Raw genomic sequence first — 17,908 nt, forward strand, 5'->3', positions numbered from 1 at the left:
CAGCTGCTCGCTGATTCCCAGGGGTCATGGCTCCCAGCGAGGTGATCAGAAACTATTCCTGTATGAGGAGCTGCTTCCCTCAAAGCGGAGAAACAAGGGTTTTCGCTGGTTGTTTGTCTACAGCTTTGCCCCAAATGAAACTGACTTTCATTGGCGTGCTCTGATGTAATCCCACTGGAATGTTCATGTTTGCTTGATCTTTGGACACTGGAAAGAGGGAGGGCTGCAGGGAGGCTTGGGAAGTCAGCAGAGGAACAGGAAAAGGTAAAGAAGGGAACAAGAGCTTATGGAGCACCTACTGCATTCCATTCACTGTGTTAAATCAGCTTGTTTAGTCTTATAGCTGCCTTAAGAACTAGAGATCCCCATTTTATTGGTGAGAACACCAAGGCCAATAGCGGGTACTTGCCAGACCCATCCAGTTAGTGGTTAGCTTTCTGTTGCCTAAAGAACCCCCCACCCCAGCTCCATGCCTTCTATGCCACTGTGCAGAAACAGAGGCGTGCAGCTGGAATAGAGGAGGAGGGCGAGGGAAGGGAGGAAAGGGAAAAAGAAAAACAAACGAAAAAGAATGTGCGAGAGCTCTGAAATGCTGCCAATAGTTACTCAAGGTTAATTCTATCTGAGGTAATCCTAAGCAAGATCACAAATTAGGCATTCCTTAACTCATCTTCTTCCAGTTGCTGGGTCACATGGCTCTATCTTTGCTATTTTAGGAGGGTCCTCCTTTTAGGAAGCTATCTGGTAAATTCTCAACTTAATGCCAATCCCTCCCAGAGGCATTGCTATGTAATAGGAAAATTTCACCAAAAGTGTAATGACAAGTCTCTGCAAAATACATTTGAGAAGAGAATACATTTATTTGCTTAGTGATCCAGCTTCCCGGTTTAGTCTTGTATGCAGGAGTTCTGTTTTTTTTTCCCCCCAGAAACAACTTTCTTGACTCTTGCTTTCAGTTTCTACAATATTCCATTTTTAGATTCCTGACACACCGCCACCTTTCACTTTGGTGAAACAGGCATGAATTTCTTCCCCAGAGGAAGCTCTTTCCTATCTCTGTAGCAATCTGACTTGAAGGCCTGTGAAGACGTTTTGTTTTGATTTCCAGTAGTAAAAATGTAGAAATTTCATTCTAAATTTATTACTAAATAGGTCCATGAACTGTCTATTTGTTGGATTTACCACAATCTAACTTGACAACTGAATGTATGGCTTTGCTCAAAAAGTAGAAAGACACAATGACAAGAACAAAGTTCACCTAGGGAGGAAATGACGTCAATACTTTTGTAATATGTTTTAAATGTTAAGTTCATTCAGGGTTGCTATGGGCTGAATATTTGTGGTTCCCAAAATTCATATGTTGAAATCTTAACATGAATTTTGGGAATTTTGGTGATGTTATTGGTGGTGGGCTTTTGGGAGGTGAATAGGTCATGAGGGTGGAGCCTTCATGAATGGGATTAGTAGTAGTACTCTTACACCTTTCACCATGTGAGGACACAGCAAGTCAGCAGTCTGCAACCCAGAAGAGGACCTTCACTAGGCATCAAATCTGTCAGTGACTAGATCTTGGACTGCCAGCCTCCACAATTGGGAGAAACAAATCTGTGTTATTTAAGGCATCCAGTCTATGGTAATTTGTTATAGCAGCTCAAACAGACTAAGACAGGAGTATTTTGGGATACATTCCATGTCATAATATGGAAAATAGGATTTCTTAAGCAAAATAAATGAATATCTTAGTCCTCAACACACATGTACGGTCAGATCAGAGCTTCTATTTTTACAGGTTTGCAATACAGACATGAAGCTGTGGGTATTGTGATTTTTGAAAATGGGAACAAAGATTGTGTCAAGTTTTACTTATTTTTTCCTGTACTTGAGTCATTGTATTTATTGGGTCAGAGTCCATGAGTCTGTAGAAAACACCACTTTGGATGTGACAACAGTCCTAAGTTCCCCGCTTTGATGGGGACTGTGGACAAATAAGACACTTTAAAAATATCTAAATAAAATGAAGTGATAAAAATTAAAAAGGAAAACATGAAGTGATAAAAATTAAAAAGGAAAACAGAAGCTCTACATGCCAAGGGGACCTTTTGTTTATGTAATCGGAGCTGTTCAGAGAGACATGTGAGGTTTTACTGTTAACATTTACCAGTTTCACCTTTAGTACTAACTGAATCCCCCCAGTGTCCGCACCAAGAGGCCATCAAAAGTGGGCGAAGGCTTGGAGAATCATCTTGTCTGATTTTTTTCATAGAGGCTCATCTGTTTCCATTTTAAAAGATATGCAACTTTTCTAAAGAACCCAAACTTCATTCTTTCATATAGGCTCTGAAAAGAATTTGATGTCATTTTGGTATTTTGGAATCTCACCTACCTACAAGGTATAAGCAAATTGCCTTTGAGGCAAATCTCATCACAGAACACACCCTGGTTATCAGTTGGACGGGCCTGTCATCAGTCTCCCTGCCTCACCTTGCCCCTCCGGACTTGCCGCCTCCCAGCCCCAATACTCCCCACTCCCCACATGTCTGAACACACCTTGTCTGCTGGATAATGAGCTTCAGGCTGGGGCTCCCTGGCAAGAAGCAGCTGCCTATGGAACATCAGAGCAATTCTAATCAGGCATGACTCAGCTCTTCCGTGACCTCTGTTCTCATTTTTCCTTGATTAGTTTGGTGTGCTGGTCCTACCTGCGGAAATATGTGTCTGCTCCCCGCACCCCTCACCCCCTGCCCTCTCCAATTTCAAGAGGGAAAATCCCTTTTAAGAGAGATATTTAGAAGATTCTATCATGGAATTCTTGCCGTAAATGGTCTTTCTCTTCTTGCCATTGCCCCAACTATCTCCCTTTACCCCAATTTGCTGTCTGGATGTTTCTCTCTTACTTCAATTTTCTCAGAGTATGGAATTATCAATCTAAAATTAGAATCCAGAATTCATCAGTGTTAGCAATAAAACTTGGTGATTATTTCTTTTAAACTCAAGTTTTTGGCTGTTCAAATATTACTTGATCATAAAATAATTAAAGCATTGATTGATGCGTGTTTCTGTTTAAGTACAATTTTAAATCTTTAAAATGTGATAGGACAATTTATTTTAACCTTACCATTACTGTGATATAGCTTTTTTTCTTTCTGTTGATTTTAAAAGCTTACATGAAGCTGCAAAATGCTGAAGGGGGCACCCTGCTTCAGAAAAAGAGAAGGGACAAAACTTCATGACAAAAAGACTTGGTAGAAAGTAGCAAAAGGAATCTTCGTTGATTTTCTTTTATGACTTTGCCATTGTTTTTCCTTAAAAAGAACAGAAAAGATAACCTACATAAAATATTAATGCTATTTTCAGAGTTCTAGGATAATGCAGAACAGAGTCATTTTTCAAAAAAAGGAAATAGATTTAATTTCTCTCGTAGTGGATCCCCCTCCACTGATTTGCATATTCCTTGACATGGTAAGCAGTATGAAGCTGCCTTGTGTTCATTCCACAGATGGAAAATAGCAAGTACAGGAATTAGCTAAGCGTTCACAAGGACTACCATCTGAGGTTTGATTTTGAATCAGAGATAGTGTCCAAAACACATTCCACTGAGCATGCTTGTCAAAAATCTCACATTCCAGATGCACGAAGAATGCATGCATTGAGCACACACACATCTCGTCCAACAACTGCACCCCAGGTGGCCCCTGCACACACGTGTTCCAACACAATTACAACAGAGCATGCTCCCAAGCCTTCAAGCTTCTTCTACAGCCCTCAGCCAACCAGCTGGCAAAAAAGATGCTCAAGCAGCAGTTGAAGTGGTCCTGACCTCTGGTACCCATGGCCACTCCAGAGAACTTCCTGTGAGCCCCAGGGACTCAGAGGAGGTGATGAGGAGGTTGCCAAGAAAAGCCCCAGGCAGTCAGTCTGCTTTCTGCCATCATTATTCCTCACTCTCATCTTTCCCTGGAGAACATAAACCTGTTTGTGGGGGTGGGTGGTTTTCAGATAGGACATGCTACCCGGTAGTAACAATAGTTACTAGCAAAATGATGAGCAGGACAATAGTTCTAGCAGAACAATAGTTTTTACATTATCTACTGTTCTCTTGGCTTTCTGGCTTAAAAAAAAATCATTTTGTTTTTCTATCCTTTTGTTGCAAATGGAATACTGTGCTTAAGCCAAGCAGGCAATGTAAAACTCTGACTTCAAAGCCACTTCTTGATAAAACATAAAACATCCGAGGGTAAAATTCTACAGATAATTAACTGAAACTCAGTGCCCACTTGCCACGGGAGTTTCTGCAGGCAAGGTCTTTCTCATTGTCCTGCTTGCTTTTGTTGCTGTTTCTCCTGTGTTTTGTTAGGCAGGGAGAGGTTTGGAATCCTCTCAGTAAAATTGAACGTTACCGAGCATCGGGAACGTGAATTTCTGCTTAGCCTCGCAGAGGCCTGACACATGCACTGTGTCCTTGCTGGTTTCTTTAGGCCACATCGTTTTGCATCTCTCACTCTGGAAACACCACTGCCTGCACCTTCTCCTGATCCCTTTCCTTACTTTAGAGGAGCAGCATACTTTCTCCCTGAATGTCAGAAATATTGTCTTTTCAACTTTGTTTTGTAAAATGTGATGGTCCTAAATCTACATAAGGCACTGAGTCCCCCTCTTTGGATTTGCTGGTCCTGTGGGTACATTACTGAGCTCCTCTCTCATCTCCCAGCCTTCAAACTCCAGCCCTTCCAATCCCTTTGCTTGAGTCAAGCAGATGGTCTCTCCACTCCAATCCCCCTTGCATTTTTCCACTCCCCACCTCCATGCATTGCCCATTCATCAAGCCACATCTCCCTTTAAATGTGAAGACTCACCTTAAACCCCACCACCTCTTCCAAGGAGCCTCCCCTGATTAAGTAGGGGCGAAGAAACCTCCGAAGCATGACTGACAAACTCCCAATAGATGAGAACACACACACCCCAAAACAAACACAGAAACTCACAAAAAGAGAAAATTACACATTCTCTACTTTTGGATTGTATGCTCCTATGAGATTAACTTTGTACCAATAACCAATTAATCATTTCAAACAATGAGGTATTTTTAATATTGTTGGGAATCACTCAGCAAAATGCTGCTGTTTTTTCTCCCCCACTGATTCTTTCTTTAAATCCCTCTCCCTTTTCTTCTCAGCTTCTTGAATGCACAATGAAAATGGATTGCCACTTGCCCTACACGGGTGATGTGGAAAACACAAAAGAAGCTGGTCTTCAGAATACCTCCTGGGTCTTGAGTCACACTGCCAAGGAAGAACCTGTGTTTGAGACTGATATGTGCCTTAGCCACTTAATTTTCTTGTCAAGGAAGACTTAATGACTGTATGCCTACATATTTCCTGGGCAAACATGTCTGCTATGTTGGTATAAGGGACTGAAAACTCTAGAGAAGGCACTACTGAAAGAATGGGGGGCAAGGTTCCTGATAAAACTGAATGTCCAGCCTCAAATAAAGCTGTTGGAGAGTAAGGGGATTTCTAAAGAGCACTGGATCTGAGGCAATCACATTATAAAATAGAAACAGATATGTTCACTCATCAGCGCTGTCCTCTTGGGTCAGCGTTAATGCCACTTATGGAGGGCTGAGAGATTTGTGGCATAAAATGACCAGAATGAGGAAAAACACAGATGGAATGGTGAAAGCTGGCAATTAGAACATGGCGTCCAACACCACTGCCACAGAAGCTTTCTAGTTACAAAGCCACGTTATGCAACCTTTAAGCGAAACATTACTGATTTTGTGGTTGTAAAACGTACCTTCAACCGCAGAACTCAGTTTTATGACACCTTGAATAAAAACAAAAAGTGGCAGTTATATAATGTACCCGAATTACCTTTTTCAGTCTTCTCATAACAAACACATGCTTCAGATCTGGATGTTTTGCTGGCATTTTGAGAATTTAAATATCAACTTCAAAAACTAATTTTCAGCCCTTGTTTAGACTTGATGGGTGTCTTTATTCCCCATGAAAATCATTTGGGAGAGTTTTTCACTAAATAAGGGATTTGATATGTTTTTGGATAAAAAAAAGGATGAGTCTGTCTGAATGACAATTTCTGTATATAAATCATGCTGGATAATGAGTGGATTGATAAAACTTCACACAACAGGACACCATTGTCTAGTACTTCTTCCTGTTTATTACTGTGTATAGAGATCATTTGCTACATGTTGGAAACAGGGTTTCTGTTGAAACATACAGGTGGTTAAAAAACATGGTGTGATCTGGCAATTTCCTCCTCTGGAGAGGGTGGGCCACAGACTATTTTCTGGTCTGATGTATTCAGTGTTCCTGCTCCCTGCAGGTCATAAGTTGAACAGGCTATTTGAGCATGACAAATTGTTCATGAAGCAAGTGGATATTACCCTTGACTGGATATTCACGTGCATTTTTTTGAGAATTAAAAGGTGAAAATACTAAACTAAGATAAATTAGACCTGGTCCAAAGATTTGATGAAAAAAGTACTTTCTTGTAAGTCATAGTTTTAAATAAATCATATTCCCCAAACTTTATGTGGTAGCCATGATACTTTAAGCTGAGCAAAAACGTCTACAGTTTCGTTTGGTTGACATTCTGGTTCTCTTTCAAGCTGGAGGAGTTTCAAATTGAAAATGGAAACAAAACTGGCAAACCAAATTGGTATCAGCATGAACACACTCTGATTTTAACAGATTATATTCACAAAGAGACAAACTTGTTCTCCATTATAACTTTCCCAAAAAGCTATTTTTAAGTTATCTGTTGAATTTCATGTTTCCTGCAGAACCAGTAGTGTCTGCTTAATGTTTAACAATGGGCTCTTCAGGTGAAAAAGTGTGCATATATATGTATGTTTATTATATATATGTGTGTGTGTTTATTATAAAATTTTCTGATATTAATGATTTGTAGTACACAATCTATAAAGAACAATATAATATATAGTATTCTTTATTCCAAGTTCCCAATAGCCAATTGATTCTCACAGCATGCTTTGGTTGATTTTGGCCAAACATTTGTATCCATAGCCAGCAGATCAATCATCATTTTACAAAATCATGCATTGAATTGCATCCAAATTTGTTCTTTTCCCAGTAAATTTATTATCATTACTTTTTTTATGTTACCTACTGTTAAACTATTTTTCACTTTCATATAAATTATTTTCATTATATTAAAACTCTTTCAACTTCAACTATGTAAATGCTCCCACCCTGGCCTATTTGAAGCTACCAACTTGATGTCACTGAACATAGATGGGCAGTAGCAACCCCATTACGTAGTGTTTCACTATACAAGTACAGTGGATATAAACAACCTTAAGAGTATGGAGAGTAAAATGTAGTCAAATGATTAGGAAGGAAAGAGTTTTAGGTATTTGTTTTTAAATATAATTTATTTAATTGTAAGTTTAAATGATTTAATTTGTAAAAATGGCTGTGTTTAATAATGGGCTCACAAAATTCCTGAAAATGTTAATAATTGGCTTTTGCAAACTAGTATGAACCAGGTCTGGCGTGGCATTGTCATAACTGATGTTTCTTTCCACTCTGGCCCAGAGAAGAAAATCTTCATCTTCAGAATACTTTCAGAGATATTGACAAAAAGGGTTATAATTAACAGAACAAACCGAATGTGAGTAAGGTTAGCATTTACTGTTATTTTGCCAGTAATTTCAAAACCCTTTACGCCTATCATACACAAAAATATTCTATACACAGATCACCCTGGAAATAATAGTTATTGACAATCAACTAAAAACACAACCTAAACGGATTTGGCATTCTTTTGGTCAGTCAACTATGCCAACAGGTATGAGTCATTGGCTTACTAGACAATGATCCTGTTTTTTTTTTAAACAGTCTTTATACAGAAAACCAGGTCAAAATATTGATTTTTTTCAGCCATTTTAATTTTTGTATATAACCATGGTGTCAGCAATAGTTATTCAAATGAAAGGACAACAATGTGCTCTAATCGGTGTAGAAAGGGGCTCTATGCAAGTAAAGTGAGAAAATCTCAACAAATTCTTATGAAAGATGTGGGGGGTGGTAGACCAGAGCCCAGTAATACATTTATTGAGTAAGGGGAAAAGGTAAGTTAAGAAACAAATGCAAGTCTGACTTTAGAACTTTAACTGTACAGATACGTTTAATAAAAGCATTAGTGATTCATTAGTTCCATATGGACTGCTCTTCTTTTTTTAAACCCCAAATCAAACTTTTCCCTATAGTAGGGATAGGATTTTATATTGCAAAGTAACTATGTTATAGTGAAAAACTAAAATTAGCTAAATCTAATTAGATAGCTAATATTAAGAAAAATTATATGAGGGGAAACATATCTTTTATCTTAAAATACAAATATTTAAAAATTTTGAATATTTACAAAATGATTGATGTTGATGCTGAAAAGCTACACACAGCACTGCTGACTTTCAGGACACACAATAGACATTATCTGGTGACTGGCTGACATTGACATTACCTGGAACTCAGGGTAAGCCATAACACATACATATAAGAGTATATTTATATACACAATGGGTCCTACCCTCCACCACCCCACAGTTAATTTTTCGTAGTCTGCAGAAATATTTGAAAAATAAAATAGGAGGAAAAAAGAGAGAGAAAAGGAAAAGAAAACCAACTGTTCTGTCCTCAACTTACTATCTTTAGTGGAGCAAAATTCCTAATCTTGTGGGTGATTCACGCAGACTAAGTCCATTGTCTCCCTGCAAGTCAGAGCCAATCACTAACCAGATATGCTTCCTGCAGCAGTTGTCCAACTCCAAAATTATTCCACCCTCTTTTCTACCACTTTCACTTAATGATTAATTTCAACTGATCTAAAATAATTCTTAGAAGGAAGGGTTAGGTTAAAATAATTCAAGCTAAAGTGTGAATAACTAGGGCTCACTAAAACCCTCCAATGACATCTCATTTTTATTGAACTATCAATCAACTGTTTAGCCCTGGCCAGCAAGGCGCTGCGTGATATATCCCTGGTTTATTTCCCTATTTTTTTCCACTTCATCTCACTTGACTTTTTCCCTTATTCAAGATGCTTTAGTTACTTTGGTATTCTCCCTGTGCTTTGCAATGCTAATTCCTTTCTGCCCCTGGCTAGTGCACTTGCTGCTTCCTCTGGCTTGAATGCTCTCCCCTTACCTACCAGGTATGTTCCTAAAGCTAGCTCTTTTTCTTCATTCAGATTTTACTTCAAATGTCACTTCCACGGAGAGTTCTTCCTTGATTACTGTATTTAGAGCAGCCCCAGTAATAATTCTCTAGGCCATCTTTCTTTTTTATTGTTTCTTTTTTTTTTAAATAAAAAATCACTACTTGGAATTATCTCATCAATCTATCATTTGGTTCCTTGTTTTTATCTATCTTCCTCAACAGAATGAAGCAGAATGCAGTCATGCACCTGGTCTGTCTTGCTTGCTGCTGTAACTGACTAGAAGAGTGCCCGGCATAGAGCAAATACTCAGTAAATGTTATTGAGTGAATAAGTGACCGTTCTCAAGTATTTCCAGGTGTCCTAAAAGAATATTTTATCAATCCCAGCAAATGTAATTCAAATATATTATCTTAACTGTGGATATTTTTGAACAGAGTCCTCAGAGGCTGGTTTTCATGGACGTTAGTGAACATTGACATGTGTAGTGAATATATGTAAGTTGCTGCAAATATTTTGGTTTCAGGATTATAATGTTAAAAAGGTTCCCAAGAAGGAAGTTTATCAACTAATTAGAGACAAGATGATACCCTAAATGGACTTCAAGGAATATCAGTTAATTGAGTTTATATCCAAGTATTTCTAGAGTCTACAATTCTCGTCTCTACTGTCATCACCTTAGGCTAAATTATCATAGCAATGTTCACATGAATCTGTGTTCACATTAGTCTGTGTTCACATAAGATACGTGTAGAGAAAGAGGCACTAAAAAAGAGCCATTCTGTTTTTAATATTCTCCTTTCAATGCATTCTTAATACTCAAGCTGGAGTGATCTTTTCAAAAGGCAAGTCCATTATATGATATCCTTCACCCCTTTAAAAGTCTTAAGTGGTGTTTCATTATTCTTAAGCTAAAGATCAAAACCTTTAATGTGACTTGCAAAGCTTTTCATGATGTCACCCATGGCAGAATAAAAATGGCTACAAATTCCTCCATACACCTCCCATAGAGAGGTGGGGCTTATGTGCCTTCTTGAATCTGGGCAAGCTCTGTGACTGCTTTGACCATTACAATATAGTGGAAATGATGCTCTCCCAGTGTTTGTGCCCAGGCCTTATGAAACACACAGCTTCTTCCTCCTGTCTCTTGGATAATTTCCTCTCGGAACCTCGAGACACAAGGTCAGAAGTTCTGAGACTACTATGATGGAAAGGCCATGTATAGACATTCTGATAAACAACATCAGCCGAGGGAAGAAGTTAGAAGACCAGGAGGAAACTGTTGGTGAGAGCTGGGAGGACAGCAAAAAGAATTGTCTATGGAGACTGGAAGAAAAGGCAACTTTTCTGATATGGTGACAGAAAGTTTGGCAACATTGTGTAGTAACATGGAAAATAGAAAATACACTTAATCAATTCTTAGATTTTAGTAAGATTTCCAGGCAGAATGTTTAAAGTACCAATTCGTTTTATTAAATAGTTGCATATGATAAAATATAGATATAGATGATTTTAAAAAGGAACTGTTCAGTTTTCAAGCAAAATTTAGAAAAAATATAGAGCTAGTACTTGTCAGTTTAGAAAAAGGTAGAAGGGCTTCACATCCCGAGCCTTTTTAAAGCAAAAGGCCTCAAAGTAGGAAATTGACTGAGGGGGAAAGTCATCATAAGGATGTGGCTGTAAGACGCTTATACAAATGATTTTAGAAAGATTTAAGTGTCTGCCTCTAAGTTTGTAAAGAGAAAAAAGGACTTCTAAGAAGAGTAAGGGGATTGTTCCACAGCACCCTGACTCTGAGCCCAGGCTGAAGAAGAGCCTGTCTTGAGAATTGTGAACTTGTGTTTTGTCTAACGGAGTGAAGTCTAATAAGAGTCATAGGAAACCCACAAAGATTTTAGAGAAGCGTATTAGTGGATACATTATCAACTTGGACAAAAATGGGCAGAAGTAGTTCAAAGTGAAAAAAAATGTTAAAGCCCCCAAACTTCTATGGTCAGGAAATAGGCTGAGAAAATTATTCAGCTGTAAATGCCATTTCTTATGTGCTATGGACTGAACTGTGTCCCCTTCTCCAATTGCCCCACCCCCAACCAATTCATATATTGAGGTCCTATATACTGAGGTCCTAACTAATGCCCAAAGTGGGGCCTTTGGGAAGTAATTAAGCTTGATAAGGTAATGAAAGTAGGACCCCATGATGGGATTAGTGCTCTTATGAAAAGAAGATACAGTTTTCTCTCTCCACATGTATGCACTGAAGACAACCCACATGAGCACACAGCAAGAAGGCAGCCATCTGCAAGACAGGAAGACAGTCCTCACCAGAACCTAACCGTGCTGGCACCCTGCTCTCAGACTTCCAGTCTTCAGAACTGGGAGAAATATCTGTTGTTTAAGTCAGCCAGTCTGTGGTATTTTGCTGTGGCAGCCTGAGCTGACTAAGACATTATGGAAACAGTATAATTCAGAAGGTGCAACCAACCAAGAGTTTGGAGGGTAGAAACAAGAACTGTAGAGAATAATTCCCAGGGAGCAGGACTGGGCTTCCCAGTCAAGGGACTGGTATTATTTGAATTTCAGAATTGCTATGGAGCAGAGATTGCTACATGTCCCTTGTTCCTCCAGTCTATGAATGAGAGTGCTCATTGCATTTATCTAAACTCTGTATCACCAGTGTGTCCTGGATGTGTGTAGAGCAGATACCTACCTATCCATTCTAGTTCACAAATCTTCATATTGAGAGAAACTGTACTAGAGAACTGTATCAAAGCAATGTCATTAACACCTGAACCTTATTTAGATGGTAGGAACCTGGACCTCAACCTTGAACTTCATGCCATAAACAGATAAGATTTTTCAGAGGCCTTTAGAAGAAGTGAGTATATTTTGCTTTACAGAGGAATCTAAATATGTGTCCACAGGGTAAACCATGGCTGACTAAAGATGGCCACAAATTAATTGAAACTGTTCCAATTCAGAGGTGGCATCTCTGTCATTCTCTTTGATGTGGGAGGGCTCTGTGACTGCTTTGACCAATATGGTGGAGTCATGCTAATGTTAGTATCTGGGCCCAGACCTTAAGACTTCCTGTCTTTTGGACACTATCCCTGAGAGCCTTGAGCTGTCATGTAAGAAGTCTTGAAGCTGCAATGCTAGAGTTGCCACTTACAGGTGCTCTGTTTAACAGTCTCAGAGGAGCCCACACTCCCAGACATTGAAACCAAGGTGCCAGGTATATGAATAACGAATGCCATCCTGGACCCCCCAGACTCACCCAACCTCTCGAAATGTGGAACAGAGGATCACCCAGCTGAACCCTGCCTACATTCTTGACCTATAAGATCATAGGATATAATAAAGTGGTTGTTTTTAAGCTGCTATGCTATACTTCGGGGTGATACTATAATGTTATGTAGCAACAGATCACTAAAACAGTTACCTATGTCTAAATTCTCTGACCTCACCTTGAATTTCATCTCTTAGCTTTCTGTACTACAGCCATCCCACCCTTTGAATTCTCTGAATATTAACATGTGCTCTCCCTCACCCTTGTTGATCTTTCAACTCTTAGTTTATGAGTATTTTGTCAGGGACATTCTCCCTGACCCTCTAGATTAGTTTTTTTGTTACAATAGATTCTCCCACAAGAACTGTAGTCCTTTCTTTCAGAGCAGTTACCTGTGATTATTTCATTAATGCCAACCTCCACCTCCAGACTGTACACTCCATGAAAAGAGAACAGGACTCTTTGATCATCACTGAATTCCCCGAGTCCAGCAGTGTGTCTGGACAAAGTAAGCGCTGAGTAAATATTTGCTAAGTAGATGAATGAAATATTTGATGCAGCTGATAAGGACTCCCTCCTTACCATAGCCTTTTAATAATTGTGCCACTATTCTTCTATCACATACTGTGAACATTTGGATTCAAAATCTTGTAATTGGGGAAGGACAGTGTGACTAATACTAGGCCGATGCGCCTGCCTTGCTGCTGTCTGTGAAGGCAGCTCAGCACAAATGAGGTTGATGAAGTTCCTTTTAGTGAGCAACTCCTCCTCCCGGTACAGAGAATAGGAAGTGACAGGCTGCTTCTGGGCGTGTGTGGGCACAGGAGTGCAGAGACAGAAAACAGTCAGTGCCTGCTCACGTTTGCGTCGTTGGTGAAAATCAAGGAATATTCCTGAGAATCTAAAGAAAGTCGCAGCTGCTCAAGTCGTTTAAATTATTTCTAAGTTTAAGTTTAGAAATAATTTCTTACTAGATTATGAGCTCTTTTCTATCATATCCCTTCATCCAAAACTGGAGGAAGGAACTGCTATGCTGTATGGCTGAGTGCTGTTGTCTAGGTAAAGACTGTACCTTCCATAACCACTGCCCCCAGAGTTGTTCTTTATATCTGATTTGTATTCTAATGTTTTCCCAAATGCACTTCCCCACTTATTTAGTCCTGTGGATGTGGAAAATAGATGATCCATAGGAAATAGTGTTTCTTAGCATTTTTCTGTTCTATAAGTTTTTAGCCAGTCATGTTTGCTGTAAGTGAAATAAGCCCACGTATCTATAAATGTTCTCATAACTTCGATTATAATTTAAAAAGTATTTGCCTCATTATATTTCTACTTAACACTAGTCTCCAAATGGGTCCATGTACAATATTTCATTAAACAGGTTCAGTAGAGCTCCAGTCAGAGAAAGGAAGACCTTCATTTACTCCTAATATTCCCACTCTTTATAAAAGAAAACAATCCCGAATGGCAGGGCTACTATGTAGACAGGCATTTTCCATGTCATTTTAGTGAATGCACACACTCTGGGACTTTGCCCATTTCGACTTCTCTGATTTATTCTCCCTCCCTAAGTGCACAATACTATACTTGTCCCTTTTGAACATGTAACAGATTAAAGAGGTGGGAAGGAGGCAGATGTAGGCACACCTTTGATCTCTCATCCTTGGGGGTTAAGAGAGGGCAGACACCTGGCGGCTGCTGAGCTGGAAACAAAACACAGCCTGGACTGAAATTACCTTAAAGGGAACCACAGCTCCAGCCAGAGGTAGAACTGGATTGGCTGAATGGGCACGGAGGGAGGAGAGCCCACAGGTGGGCAGAGGCCACAACACTATGATTCCGGCTAGTTGGGGCTTGGTAAGAATGACCATTTGTTAGGCGAGGACTGGAAAGATCAGGCAACTGTACTAAGAAAAAAATGAAACGTAATTCTTTGGCAAGTAATATTGCAAACTGTTCAGCTGTGCACAAATGCTGTAAGGCAATTTTGATGGCAATTCAGGAAACTTTCAAAGAAAGGATTTAGTAACATTTTCCCCCCTCTTAGTGGAACTTTCTTTTTAGTAAGGATTTCTTTGCACCAGGATGTTGTAAATGTTCTTAGTCAAAATGAGACTGGAGCGTTTCCTATGATTTTCGGTGAAACTGCATTGCCCCCTGGCGTCTGAATGAGGTTGTTACACCATCACATAACCTAAAGAATGCCAATCAAGCTGGGTAAGGATGCAGACAGACCAATCTCGGATCAGAGACTATAGTTTGAAACCTCAAATCTAGGCATGGTTTAATAAGACCTGGAATGAAAATTTGAAATTACGACTCTTTGTTTCTCTACCATCAGCGGAGTCTCCTGAGATTTTCAAGTAACTCTTAAAAGAAATGGATCAGATTCTAATTTGCCAATTTTTAACATACAAGTGGTCATGTGAGTGGCTACCACACACCGACCCATTTTCCAGAACCAGTTTAGATATCTCTTGTGTAGTAAAACCTCTCCTGACTTCTCCTCAGCATTTGGTACACACCTGAACGGTCATGGCTTTCTCTGCCTTCACGCTTCTCTCTCTGATGGAAACTTGAATGTGGGGATTATACCTGATTTATCTTCGTATCCACTGTGACTATAATGGTCCCTGGCAGATGCTATGTATCTAACAAAAATGTGTTGTTTGTTGGTTGCATATAAAAATGCTGTTCACAATAGGACCAAATACACTTCTAGATCAACAGCTGCCGAAAGTCAATATAGTAACCAAATTGGAGGCAGGGGAAGGGGAACGTGGTCCTTGGATGGGACTTAGGGGGTCCTTAAACCCCCTGAAACTGTCAGACACTATGGCCAATTATGGGGGAGAATGGTTAGAATAATCTAAAGCTAGAGTATGTCTAGCTCTAACAATCTAGGGATCTAGAAAACTATTTAAACTTTAACTTCCATTTCTTTCCCAAGTGAACCTCCATTCTAGAGAGATCGTGAGTATATTCATTATCACCAATTTAATTGCAAATTTCTTTGGGGCAGATATTTCTAAGAGTAAGTGTAAATCTTCTGAATGAAGACAATGTGACATGTTGACTGAGGCCATCAATCTTGAGCTGAGTGACCATAAGCATGAGACGTTGGGGTCTGGACAGGTTATGTGTTTTGAAGGGCAGAATATAAAGGCACCAGAACTATGAGTCAAGGGTCAGATTCACCTATTTACAATGGATACAGTGTTATTCTGCTTTGGATATTATCTTAGGGCAGAAGAAATGACCAGATTTGAATGATCAATTGCATTAGGATGAGTCAAGAGGTTGATATTATGAGCAAAACTGCGTTTAGGTTATAATAAATATTGTCACATTAATACTATCAATAAAAGCTTTTTGAAGCTATTTGTTATGCTTTTAATCAAAATAAAAAAATTCGGGGCGGATGGGTGGCTCAGTTGATTAGAGCGTGGGTTCCGGGCAACAGGGCTGCCGGTTCGATTCCTACATGGGCCAGTGAGCTGCACCCTCCACAACTAGAATGAAGTCAATGAGCTGCAGCTGAGCTCCTGGTGTCCAGATGGCTCAGTTGGTTGGAGTGCATGCTCTCAACCACAAGGTTGCCAGTTCGACTCCCGCAAAGGATGGTGGGCTGCGCCCCCTGCAACTGACAACTGCAACTGGACCTGGAGCTGAGCTGCGCCCTCCACAACTAAGACTGAAAAGACAACTTGAATTGGATGGAGCTGATGAGAATCCTGGGAAAAACACAACACTGTTCTGGTCCTGGAAATATACACACTATTCCCAAATAAATAAATAAATAAATAAAAATTTCAAGGAAGAAATCCAGCATAGTAGAGGCACAAGTCATAGCTGTTAAGAGCTTGAATTTTGGAGTCAAACTTAGTAGGTACAAACATCGACTATGCCACTGCCCAGCCATTCAACCTTGAAAAAGTCACTAATGTTTTCTGTGTCTCAGTGTCCTCAATGATCAAAATGAGGATGCCACTAATAGCATATACTGTTTGGTACCTAGTAAGTGTTTGTTGATGTAAACCATGTGAGTTTCCCATTATGGTTAACTATGGGAAATTAAAAAAAAATTCTGTACTGTTGACAGAGCCAGGATCCAGGCCACGACCATTCTTTGAGACATTATTAAAGCTCCCAAATAAAAGGAATGTTCTAGGTAGTAGGGCTTCTTTAGTGCTGGTCTTTCCCCTGAACCTGGCCACAATGCAAACCTGGAATTAAGCACATCACTGACACATCCAGACTGGCATAACTGGACTTCTGAGAGTATGTTGGGGCCTGAAAAGGTCCACCCTTGTCCCATTCCAGTGCAGAGTTCCACTCTCAGAGCTAGCCCAGAGCTTGAAAGGTCACTGGGAGTGAGGGTCAAGGGCAGTGTTCTTTGACCCTGCTTCCTTTTGAAAGGGTCCAGAATACACCACTGTGGCATAAAATTGTTTTGAGCTGTTGGCATTTGAGAATAGACTTTTTTTCTGAATTCCCTCATCTGCCTAAAAGCAGAGCCTCTCCAAAGAACTCAGTTGTCATAAATCTACTCCTCAGGAGTTTCTTCAACCACAGAAGATTGACTCTTATCACCAGAAAGGAGAAATGTCACCATTTAAACAGACATTGTCACAAAACTATTACATCTCTCACCTATTCTCCGAGGGGCCCATTTTATCTTTCCTAAGAGTCTTTTGTAAGTGCCTTTCTCTTCCTTCTTTCCCCCTATTTACATGGCACACAAGCTTCAAATTCTAATCAGCCCCTCAAGTCATATTTTTCTGTGAACTCCTGTGTGTACATAAATAATAATCTGTCTTTTCTCTTGCTAATCTATCTTTTGTCAGTTTAATTCATAGACCCCAATGAAAGAACATAAGAGGGTAGAGGAAAAATTTTTCATCCCCAACATGTTCCTGTACGGCTTTGGCCAAATATTGGACTCTACTGTGCTAAATCTCTACTCAGGTCCTCAGAACTAGCTTGACACCATGTACCAGGATATTCTCAGTTTAAGACACTATGGCAAATTTAAGCCCACCATAAATCAGAAATAAAATGCCTCATAATATTTGGTGTGTTAATATTTGTAGAGCATCTTTGAAAAATGTCAGACAAATACAAGGGCTAGGTAAGTGTTTTTTAAAATAAAAATAAATATTTACTATAGTGTATAATCCCAATCTTTAGGACAAAACAATGCAGATTAATTTTAGGGTTCCAAGCCTTCTAGATATTTTTCTTATTTGACACTGCGTCTTCATAATCTTGCATATATGATGATGTAAAAAAGGAACACTATTAAGAACATTAATCTTTTTACTGTTGGAATAAGATGATCAAAGTGAGATCATTTTAACTAATTTCTACCATTTGAAGTGAAACCATTTGAAGCAAAGCTGGAAACCACTAACTTCCTGGACA

At 39.4% G+C, this 17,908-nt stretch overlaps 1 protein-coding gene across 24 annotated transcripts in view; it reads right to left on the minus strand.

The window, feature by feature from the left end:
- Nucleotides 1-17,908, minus strand: part of DLGAP1 (DLG associated protein 1) — an 860,924-nt gene that overhangs the window by 91,364 nt on the left and 751,652 nt on the right. For 13 of the 24 annotated variants that reach the window (XM_019755703.2, XM_019755707.2, XM_074340266.1 and 10 more), the window contains one exon: nt 5,794-5,823. The exons of the other annotated variants lie outside the window; for them this stretch is intronic. In XM_019755703.2, coding sequence (XP_019611262.1) covers nt 5,794-5,823 — 30 coding nt within the window. The remainder of the gene's footprint in view (nt 1-5,793; nt 5,824-17,908) is intronic. 24 annotated transcript variants of the gene reach the window in all.

This window comes from Rhinolophus sinicus, linkage group LG09 (assembly GCF_036562045.2).
Source record: "Rhinolophus sinicus isolate RSC01 linkage group LG09, ASM3656204v1, whole genome shotgun sequence".
Lineage (NCBI taxonomy): Eukaryota > Metazoa > Chordata > Mammalia > Chiroptera > Rhinolophidae > Rhinolophus > Rhinolophus sinicus.